The 12,193-nt window shown below is 25.5% G+C and overlaps 1 protein-coding gene and 1 long non-coding RNA gene across 2 annotated transcripts; both read left to right on the forward strand.

The window, feature by feature from the left end:
* The first annotated feature begins 4,106 nt into the window (after positions 1 to 4,106).
* On the forward strand, positions 4,107 to 5,441 carry LOC120265561. The gene is made up of 4 exons (XR_005537685.1): positions 4,107 to 4,242; positions 4,374 to 4,442; positions 5,229 to 5,295; positions 5,373 to 5,441. It is a non-coding gene; the product is annotated as an uncharacterized LOC120265561 (long non-coding RNA).
* Positions 5,442 to 5,592: 151 nt separating this feature from the next.
* Positions 5,593 to 6,325, forward strand: LOC120258084 (ribosomal RNA-processing protein 8-like; the record flags this gene model as incomplete). Its single annotated transcript, XM_039265433.1, has 4 exons — positions 5,593 to 5,705; positions 5,794 to 5,908; positions 6,157 to 6,201; positions 6,293 to 6,325. Coding segments are annotated over 4 exons (306 nt in total), but the record flags the coding sequence as incomplete, so codon positions are not given.
* Positions 6,326 to 12,193: the final 5,868 nt, after the last annotated feature.

A 12,193-nucleotide genomic window follows, 5' to 3' on the forward strand; every position in this document is an offset into this window, starting at 1 on the left:
GGTTTAAATATATTTATTTTTTTTAAAATTATTTATAAAATGATTGTAAAATATGTATCATAAGTATGGATTGTTTATGCATAGTTTAAGCACAATTTTTATTTGATTGTCTACATAATACTATGTGGTTGGAACGTAAGATTATCAAGTTTCTTTAACTGTTAATCTTGTATTATCATTTTTTTTACTAAAATACCCTAACCTAATACATGCCAAATATATAAAAAAAATCATAAGATTTTGATATATTAAAATTATTTAATAATAAATATTTGCTATTATCTTCTTTTAAAAAAGGTTCATTTTTTATTTTCAAAAAATTTAATTTTTATCAATATTAATAATTCATACTTAATTATTTAAATATATATATATAAAAATTTTATCTCCAACTTAATATTTGAAAAAAAAAAATTAATATCAAATGTTTTTTTTATCTCCAACCAAATATTTCGATGATAAGAATTTTTTATCTTTAAATTTTTAATTTAAAAATGTTTGGTGATTTTATTGGATTTAAAGGGTGTAATGGGAAAATTTTAAAATATTTTTATTTTTATTTTTATTTTTTAATAATATTAATAATTTTTAAAATATTTGCCATGTCATATATATAAAGCATGGATAGTAATGTGTTGAGTTATCTGTTCTAGAACTAGTCATCTCTAATTAAACCCGAAACAATGATCGGTATCTCAAAACTGAACTTTCTAAAGCCCTTCGTCTGATTCCATGTTTAATTAGCTTTTATAATTTTCAAGCGATAATTGTCAGTCTAAGAAGTTCAAGCACAGTTTTTTTTCTAAAAATTTCCGTATTATATATATTCTATATATTGATTTTGGATAGCTTATGTGCAAACTAAAAAAACTGGTACTTATATAGTCTCTTTAATTTACAAATCTCGATAACCTTTTCCTTGTCATTTGTAGGTGGACATACATAACCCTAACTTTAGCTCTTTTGTTTGGTGTGCTGGCCGTTAGTACCTAAGAACAACATTGGGTCGTTGCTTGTTGAAGTTTTACATACATGGATATATTTTATGGTATAATACATTGAAATTTAGTAGCAATTAATACTGTTGTACCTGATGAAGAAGAAACATTGAAAAAACAAAGTTTGTGTTCTAGTTAGACAATAGTATTAAACCTATTGATGAAAACTACCTTACAATTATTTGGGTTTCTTGTAATTTTAAGTTCCAAATAGCTTGCTCAAAAGTTTAACAATGAATTTATTATACCTCTTTTGAGACCTTATGAACCTCAACTCAACTGCACATGACTCTTATATTTATTATATGGACATTTAGGGATGTCAATTGGCCCGGCCCCGACGGGGAATGATTCCCCGCCCCGTCGGGGCCGGGGTCGGGGAATTTTTTCGAGGATCGGGGCCGGGGCCAGGGCTGGGTTAGGAGAAAAATTCCCCGTCAGGGTCGGGGGGAAAAATTGCTAGATCCACTGTAAGTGTGTGAATAAAGATGGTTTTGTTTCTGATCCCAAGGCAAAAAAAGATTTAATTTTTATTTGTTTATTATTTGAAATTCTTTAACTATGGCATTTTAATTTAAATGCTTAATTCTTTTTATTTTTTATATTTACTTTAAAATTTTCAAACATTTAACAAATTTTTTTGTCAAAACATACCATGAGAAATTCAAATTTCGGTATTTAACATGATGCCTTAATGTATTTGGAACACAATCGGTTTAATAATTTAATTAGATAATCAAATTCAAACCGTTGATAATTGATAACCAATGTAGATCAATGGTCTGATCCACATTGATTATCAACGGTTTGATCAACATGACAACATTGGTTTTTCGGGTCTTCCCAAGCTCTGAATTTTCCAAGTAATTTTAAAATATTTTCATATTATTTCTTTCCACCAAATATGTAAAAAAAATTCAAAAATTAACCTCTAAATCACAAAATTATCCCATCTCAGTGACCTCACAAAGTTATTATTCCCACCATTTTTATCCAAATATTCAAAATTATTTATAAATTTAAAAAGATATTTAAAAAATTAAAGATAAAATTTGCATGGCGTGATAAATATTATATTTTAATAAATATTTAAAGATAATTTTTTTAAAGATAAAAGCTCACTAGATAAATATTTAAATAAAATTAATTATGTTATATGAGGTTGTAACCCGGGGTTACAATCCCAGCATCGGGGTTATTTTAAAGATAAATAATTAGTTTTTATGAATACTAAAAATTTGAAAATTAGAGGGTTTAATTTTAATTTTGTAAATATATTATATAATAATTTTATTAAATAATGAACGGATTATTCTTTAATCTTTATAGAGATTTTCAGACATAACCCTGTATATCCTTATAATTCATATAGAACTTTATAAAATTTTAATGTACATATGATTTGTTCACTTCTAAAATAATTTTTTTATTTTTAAAAATTAAAATTTAGCAATCATAATATATAGGGATATTTTTTTCTCATTTGAAATAATTAATAAATGTAAATATATTTATATCCTGATGATATTATTAAACAAAAAGAATTTTTTATATGCATATAAAAAAATAAAAAAGAAAATTTAAAGATCTTTGGGTTCATTTGTAAAACTTTTGCTTTATTAGATAAAAAAGAAAATTTTCACTTCAGTTGAATGAAGAAACTAGATTTACATTTCCTTTATCAGATATTTTTACTAGTTCCTTTGAACTATTGAATTTTTTTTTTCTTTCAATTATATGACTTGTCTAACATGATTCTTCTTTTGCTTTTAAGGGTGTTTTTTTTGTCAAGTAGAGAGTTGTTGAATTTTCATTGAGTTATAGGAAAATTATAATATAATATAAAATTTTATATTAAATAATAATAATATTTTAATTTATTAATCGGGGCCGGGGAATCCCCAAAACCAAAAAATCCACGCGGGGACCGGACGGGGAAAAATATTCCCCGTATTCAGGTTCGGGGCCAGGGTCGGGGATGGGAGTGGAAAATCGGGGCGGGGACCAGGGAATGTGTCCCCCGTGAATCCCCGCCCCGTTGACATCCCTAGTTGCCTTGCGTTTTAAGTAATATATTTATAGATATATATACACTCGTGTCTTTTATATGTACATATATATGTACATATATATATATACCTTTTTTTTAATTAATACTTCGCATGAATTTTACTAATAATTAATAGGGGTGAGCAAAAAAGAATACAGATCTGATGATCCGATCTGGTATCCAATTTTTTGACCCAAATTTATTTTTGGATACCCGATCCAAAAAAAAGATCGGGTAAGCAATCCGATTTTTTAGATGAAAACAGGGTTGGATCAAAGTCGGGAGAAATTAAAAATCAGGTATCCTCCCCAACGGCCATTACCGAAATATGTATTTCAGTAATTATTTATGGGAATGCGCATGTTTTATTTTTTAATAATTTTTTTAAAGCTGCGGGTGCCATTATTTTTAAATATTAAACTTTTATTTTTTTAAAAAAATTATAGGTCCCATTATTTTTTAATATTAAATTTTTATTTTTTTAAAAAATCACGGGTCCTAGTATTTTAAATTTAAAAATAGGTTTACATTCAAGCCCTTATAATTTAATAATATTTTCTCATAACTTATTCTATTCTTATTTCTACTCTCTTATTTCATAATAACACAATATTAAACATCCAAAAATTTTAACATATAAAAATTACTTCCATAACTAAAACAAGTTAAGATATATATTATCAAAAAATTCAACAAAGTACAATATTTAGGTTACATTTCGACATATGACTTGCACTAGCAACATTCGGAAAATTTCGACAAGTGTGTCATTTATTGCGACGTAAACCACAACGCTTTAGCTGGGCGCCTTTCCCTTATTAAAAATTTTAACTACAATAATTTTTATCTGTCAAAAATTTGACCGACTATAAAGATTGCTCAAGCAGACCCAAAATATGCTGACATTTTACTTCTCGATAATTATGCAGCTTTTCATAACAGGTTATGAGCAGTTTCCATCATTGTCTAAATAGATAAAAATTCTTTCATTTTACTTTTCTTAATTTGTCATGTCAGGATTACCTCCTTTAATATCTGCAGCACAATTAGATGTTCTGATAGACTGCACTTCCTTTGACTTCCAGCCTTTATGATTTGGCCAATGTAGTACCAACACTTGCAAAGTTCTATCACCAGGCTTGTGAATCATACGAGCAAGCTTGTACACGCCATATCAGCATGATCATTTACGTTGTAAGTTCTAGCACCCCAAGGAAGAAGTTGTGATATTAAATTTTATCAACACCCTTCCCTTTTACTGGATCTTCAAGTCTTTATTTATTTTTGAGAGATATTGATTCATTTACAATATCATATTTTTGCAGCAATTTGAAAAATTATTCCAGTTTGCTCGGAAAATAGAAGATTTGATGTACAAAATCACACCTGAGGAGGTAATTAACTGTGAAACACCTTCGTTATGTTGTTTACCAAGAATTCTTATTAGTTCTCAGAAACGTGGTGCTTTTCATAAGTTCGCAACTCCAATTTTGAAACTACACTACTGAAGAAGTATTCAAAGTTTACAGCATAATAAAGTAGAATTTATGCTTAGAGCTCAGAGTCAGATAATTATTTAGTGACCAAAGTGAGCTAGCTGTCTGTTATTTATTTGACCTAACTTGCAGTATTAACAGAAGCTCTCACTTGTTTCAAAATTCTCAATTTGGCGTTTGATTACTGTACCTTAACCTAGCCAACTTGGTTGTCAATTTTGAATTGTAGTGCACCCTAATTCTATAATCTATCTCCAGCCCATGTCTTGCATATTTGCTATCACAATCATAATCTAAAGAAGTCACTTCTATTGCCCAGACAACATTAGGCATATGGAAAGGGGAAAAACTAGCTGTACAAATGACCATATATATTGAGCAAGCGTCTAATTTAGTGATAATTATGCCTTGTAACATTGAACTGAACCTTCTCTTTTATAGGATGCAATAAGAAATCAGCAGGTTTTTAAAACTAAGGCAAAATACTACATAGCTGTGTTTTCTTGGTGAATGCATACATTTATATGCAAGCATGTGTGCACGTGTGTGTATGTCCATACTATTGGTGCACCATATGCTCTTATGTTCAGACATTTATTTCACTGTTCTATGTGGAATGTGATTTAACAGCTTGTGGTAAATACTGTTTTACTTTGGTAATAACTGACAGGATTATGCTTACAGACTCCTTTCCAACTGGGATTGTCGAGAATGGATCTTAGGAAAAAAACTGAAATCAAGCTTATCTGCTGTAAGAAAGAGATACTCTATTATGAAGCATGGCTTCCTCGCAATAAGATTGTCAATATTTCTCTTTCATTCTGACAGGCTGACAAGTCAATCAATGCCATGTATAGGAAGTTGCAAAAGAATTTAACGTCAGAGGAGTTGCTGCTTTCTTTGTGACCTATAATTTAACATCAAATTATAGGAGCCTACATAGGAATTTAACATCAAATTCCTATGTAACCTTTAATTTAACATCAAATTATAGGAGGTTATATAGGAATTTAATATAGTTTGTGCATTCACATCACTTGTATCTTTTTTGCAGACACCCTTGGATTCATCATCTGTTGATGTTGCTGTCTTTTGTCTATCACTAATGGGAACTAATTTCTCAAGCTACCTGCAGGAAGCAAACAAAGTTCTCAAGCCATGGTTCACATTTTACAAGCAGTTTTTCATTTCTACAATACTTAATTTTGACTTAATGACGTTTATGAGAATTTATTGTCATGTGCTGCAGTGGCTGGCTATTAATAGCGGAAGTTCGAAGTAGGTTTGATTCAAACAATGGCGGAGCGGACCCTGATAAATTTTGTGAAGCTGTCTGCAAGCTTGGATACACTTCAGTTTCTAAGGTCATATCTTGTAACTCCCTCTTGTTATGGATCTACATATTCTAACTCTGATAGCAATGTGCTGAATTATCTGTTCCAGAATTACTCATCTCTAATTAAACCCCAAACAATGATCGGTAACTCAAAACTTAACTTTCTAAAAGACTCATTACTTATGAGCTATTATTGCCGAGTATACTGGGTACAAGTAAATGGTGACAGACACAGATAACTCTTGAATGTTTTTTATAATTAGTGTTTTCTTGCAGGATTTGAAGAATAAAATGTTTCTTCTTTTCTACGTCAAGAAAAAGGTAATTTGTAATTTTTTTTAAGTTAGTTCCTTGTAAATTTGGAGATAAATTAGGGTCATTGCTACAATTTAAGTGATTTTTTTTTTTCCAGGAGAAGGCTGCTCCACTAAATATGGCTCTTTAGTTGCTAAATTTTGCCCAACCTATTATTGCCGCTTGTGCTAAATTTTGCCCAACCTGTTATCTTCCATTCTCTGTATCACCAATGATTTCTTATGTAATTAAATTCTTATATTCTTATAATATTTTCTTATGGTTAATTTCTCTAGGAAATCTAATGGGACTTTTTTTTATTTAGAAAAATTTTGAACTTTGTATTTAGAAAGTCACCAAGTTTGGTGCACACACTTTTGTAATTTGATAGTTAAATATTTGTTTTCCCTAATTTCTCTATCAATTATACTGGAATTAATTTTTGAAGAATAGTTTTGTGATTTTTGAGCTTCTGCTTTTCTGGTTCTTAAAATCAAATGTTTTTTTATCTCTAACCACATATTTCCATGGTAAGAATTTTTATTTTTACAATTTTTAAAATTAGATGTTTTGTGATTTTATTGGATTTATAGGGTGTAATGGAAAAAAAAATTTAAAATATTTTTATTAATACTAATAATTTTTAAAATATTTATCATGTCATTATATTTTAATTTTATTTTTAAATATACTGAGATGGCATCGAGAGTAGAGCATATATATATATATATACAGTTTTTTAAATTTTTAAAAATATATGTTAATTTTTTTATAAATATACCATTAGATGGTAGCATGGCTTTTGATATGGCAATTTTTTTTTTGTTGAAAAGATATGCCAACTTTTAAATATCACTTTTTTTAAAAAAAAAATCATGAAAATTAAAAGAAAATTTGCAATAACAAAAATAACTATTTTTTAAATGTTTAAATATATATTTTTAAAATTTTTAAAAAATATATCTCATTTGCTTTTGATGTTTTTTAAATTTAATTTTAAAAAATCACAAAAATGAAAACTACACACACACAATTATGTTGGCTCACATTTCCATGTCATCAATTTCAATTTTTTTAAAATTTAAAGACATGATCATAAATACTCCCTCCGTTTCTTTTTATCTGTCATAAACTCATGTTCCTTTTTATCGTCATTTTTAAATATCAAGAAGCATTTATTATTTTTTTCCAAAATTAACCCTAATACTTTATTCAGTTCTCTTCTTGAAATTTAATATGAGAGAGAAATGTGAAGATTTAAATTATGGGTAATTTTGGAAAGATAACTAATTTTTTTATTAAATTATGTGAAATAACCAACTTTCTTGTTATATGAGATTCAGTTACTCACGACAGATAAAAAGGAATGGAGGGAGTATTATTTTAAAGGGTAAACAACATAAATGATCACTCGCCTATGCGGTTGTTTCTGTTTTAGTCACTCACCTAAAAAAAGTTACGATTCGGTCACTTACATTTGTTATTGTGTTTTTTTTTCAGTCACCGAGCCTTACGACGTTAACGGAGAGCCAACGTGAAATGTAAGTGACCGAATAGTAACTTTTTTTAGGTGAGTGACTAAAACAGAAACAACCGCATAGTTGGGTGACCATTTGTGTTGTTTACCCTATTTTAAAATATGAGGTCATATAAGTAATTTTTTTTGTCTTCCTTGCAACCTAAGCAAACCTCGTAAGAATTCCTAACTTAAAAACCGCATTAAGACAAGCACATTAATTTTTTTTACTATAGATTGGCTGCTTCATTTATTTATTTAATTGATTTGTTTCTAAGAAATCGAATTTTTTTTCGTAAACCCATCAAAACTTATTTAAATTTTTTAAAATTTTCCTTACATGTACTATCATCTAGATAAAAATTTTAAAAATTGCTTCTAAAATTTGTAAGAACTAAAATGCGTAGTAAGTGATGAATATTATTGCTTTATTTATATTCATAAAAATATTAATATTTTGGAGGTAAGAGGTAAATAAAACCACCTTAAAAAATTAGAATATATATATATATATATATATATATATATATATATATATATATATTTCCAACATTACCAACCTCTAGTCGTTGCTGCACCATGACAGAGGATGTCACTAACAAGCAATTGCCAAGCCAAAAAATCATTAATAAAAAGGGCATAAATAACACTTAATAAAAACAAAATTTAAATGTATTTAAAAATATTATAACACAAGTTAAATATGATATCTAATTTCTATAAAAAAAATATTTTATATAAACGAGTATTAAAAACATCAAGAAGAACAAATTCATAAATGATTTTTTTTTCATATATTGAAACTGATCATTGGTTTCATATCTACACAATTAAATATATTTTTATTAATGTACTTATATGAGTCTTCACAATTTTACAACAAATCAAACAAAGTTTGGAGATGATATTAGTAGGACATTAAAATTAGAAGTTTATCTTCAAATTAAACTATCTAAAATTAATTTCTTTTTTCATGTTTAGGTCTAAAAAATTAAATATTTAGTTTCATACTAAATCCGGTAAAATTAATATATATAGATACATTCTTTTATATTAATATATAAAATTCAAAATTTATTTCATATTTAAAAATATATATTATTAAACATATATAATTTTTTAAATAAAGGAGGACAACTGTCCCCTTGTCTTCTATGTGGCTTTGCGACTGTCAACATGTGGAGCACTTGTGAAGGTCGCATTTGCGAAGAGAGAGGCAAACTCATAAGAGAAAAGTTATAAATTAATAAAAAATATATATTAATTTATTAGATACAAAAAATTTTATAGGAATATAGAAGGTGTTTGAAAGTGAACTCTACTTGGCCATTTTCCCATATTTTTATTTATACATGCAACCCCATAAAAATAAGAAATTAGACGTGTATTTCTGTAAAATTGCGGCTAGTAGATGTACATATTGTACTGAGTTCAGAGGTTAATTTTTATGTTTTTGCAATTAAATTTTTTATTACATTAGAATATTATTTTATTCAAAATTTAATTTGATTCATTAGTGAGCTTTATGTCTATATCTATAAATTTAATGTGAATCTTCCTGAGATTTGTGGAATTATGGATTAGAGCAATACTATTTTTACAGAACAAATTTACCGAATAGGTTTCCTGAATGATGTAGATGTCAACTTGTCATCCATATCCTCATCCACGCAATTATTTTTTATATAAACTTTAAATATAAAATTTAAAAATTAATACTAATATTTAAATTTAATTTGAGCGCAAATTTTATATTTATTTAAATATTTAAATTTTAATAATTAATACTAATAAAAATTAATTGTTTTAAAATTAAAAAAGTACCCTTTTTAAATAATAACAAATATTTCTTATTGAGTAATTTTAGTATTTACAACAAAGTCTTATGAATTTTTGAAATATTTGGTATATATTTGGTTAGGGTATTTTAGTACAAAAAATTGATATTATAAGATTATCTGCTAAGGAGACATGATAATCTTATTTTCCACCTATATAGTACTATGTTGCCAATAAAACAATTTTTTATAAATATTTTTTAAAAAAATAAATGTAGAACTTAATATCATGAGTTTTATTTTACATTAATTAATATAAATATAAAATAATATGAATTTTTATCATTTTAATTTTCTTTGCACGTATCAGGCCTAAGATATATATGTAAATATATATATATATATATATAATTTAAAAACTGTTATTTTGGGAAAAAAATTTGTCTATGCCCTCCTCCTAGCGGGGTTTTTTTAATTGCAAATTTTCTTTTGATTTTCATGATTTTTTTTAAAAATATATTTAAAAGTTACAATATCAAAAGCCATTATATTTTTAATATTTATAAAATTTTATTTTATTCAAATTTTTATGTCATTTTAGTGATTTTTTTTAAAAAAAATTAAATTTAAAAGATGGCATATCAAAAGCCAATCTTCAATCTTGTAATATATTTTTAAAAATTTAAAATATATATTTAATCATTGTTATTTTGAAAAAAAAAAAATTATCTATGCCTCCTCTTGGCGCGTTTTTTTTAATTGTAATTTTTTTCATTTTCATGATTTTTTAAAGAAAATTATTTTTAAAAGTTGATATATTAAAAGCAAATTAGCCATCTAATGATATATTTTTAAAAATTTAAAAAATATTTTTAAACATTTAAAAAACGATTATTTTGAAAATATATATATATATATATATATATATGCCCCTCCTAGTGGTGCCACCTCATGGCATGGTAAATATTTTGTTACGTGGTATATTTCCGCAAATTTTCTTATCATTTTAATGATTTTTTAAAAAAATTATAATTAAAAGTTGCCCTATCAAAAGCCAATTTACTATGTAACGATATGTTTTTTAATATTTAAAATATATATTTTAAATATTTAAAAGACAGTTATTTTGAAGAAAAAAGAAATCTATGCCCTCCTTTGGTACCATCTTAGCATATTTGAAAAATAAAATTAAAATATGATGACATGGAAAATATTTTATTGTGTTCTTTCACAAATTTTTTCTTGCCGTTTTCATGATTTTTTTAAAAAAATTATATTTAAAAGTTGTCATATCAGAAGCCGCCACCTCTATATTTATAAATTTAAATTATATATTTTTAAACATTTAAAAACTGTTATTTTGGAGAAAAAAAACATATATACATGGCCTCCTCCCGTGTGCCACCTCATCGTATTTGAAAAATAAAATTAAAATAGGATGGCATGACAAATATTTTAAAAATTGTTAATCTTAATAAAAATTAAAAATTTTAAAATTTTAAAATTAAAATATTTTTTTTTAGTTTTTTTTTTCCATTATACACTTTAAATCCAATAAAATAACAAAACATCAAATTTAAAAGCTTTTAATATAAAAAATTCTTTCCATTGAAATATTAGGTTGGAGAAAAAAACTATTTGATATTAAATATTTTTCTTTCAAATATTAAGTTGGAGACAAAATTATATTTATTTAAATAATTATGTTTTAATTATTAATATTAATAAAAAATTAAATATTTCAAAATTAAAAATACGTCTTTTTCAAAAAATAATAGCAAATATTTATTATTTGGCTTTTGAAATTTTTATATATTTGGCAATGGCATATATTATTTTAGTAAAAAAATTGACAACATAAGCTAAGAAAACATGATAATCTTACTTACAACCACGTATAGTACTTTATTGCTAATCAAATAAAACTTGTGTTTACACAAAGGATTTAAAAAATATTAATTTTTTAAATATATGAAAATTAAAAATGTGCCTTTTAAAAAAAATAATAGCAAATATTTAAAGTAGCAAGAAAGGAATAAAATAAAATAAAATTCTTAGGATCAAACTAATAACTACCCCAAATACAAGTTCATTTTAGCTTAGAATGTTATTATATATAATTAATTTGACATGAAAAACTACATGTCATATTGTGTTTTATAAAATAAATAAATAAATAAAAAATGATTACAACTTCACTAATTTACAACACAAGCTACTCATTCTCATCTTTAATTAATGATCTTCTTTAATTGGCTTCACAATGAGAACGTGACATTTTGCATGATGTGCAACATAATCACTTATGTTTCAAAAAAATGCTATGTAATACCAAATTAAATAAATACACATTATCCAAATTCCAACATAAAATTTTTAATTAAGCTAATGAAATAAAATAAAAATCCAAATAGCTATTGAAAAAATATATATGTGTGTGTATATATATATATGCTCTCCTACTGGTGCCACCTCAACATATTTGAGAATTAAAATTAAAATATGATGATATGACAAATATTTTAAAAATTAAAAATTAAATTTTGTTAAATTAAAAAAAAATATTATAATATTTTCCCATTTATTTATCCCATTATATCTTTTAAATCCAATAAAATCACAAAATATCAAAATTTAAAAAATTTAAAATAAAAATATTTCCATTAAAATATTTGGTTGGAAATTAAAAAAAACATTTTATATTATTTTTTTAAAATATTAAGTT

Source organism: Dioscorea cayenensis, chromosome 1, assembly GCF_009730915.1.
Source record: "Dioscorea cayenensis subsp. rotundata cultivar TDr96_F1 chromosome 1, TDr96_F1_v2_PseudoChromosome.rev07_lg8_w22 25.fasta, whole genome shotgun sequence".
Taxonomy (NCBI): Eukaryota; Viridiplantae; Streptophyta; class Magnoliopsida; order Dioscoreales; family Dioscoreaceae; genus Dioscorea; species Dioscorea cayenensis.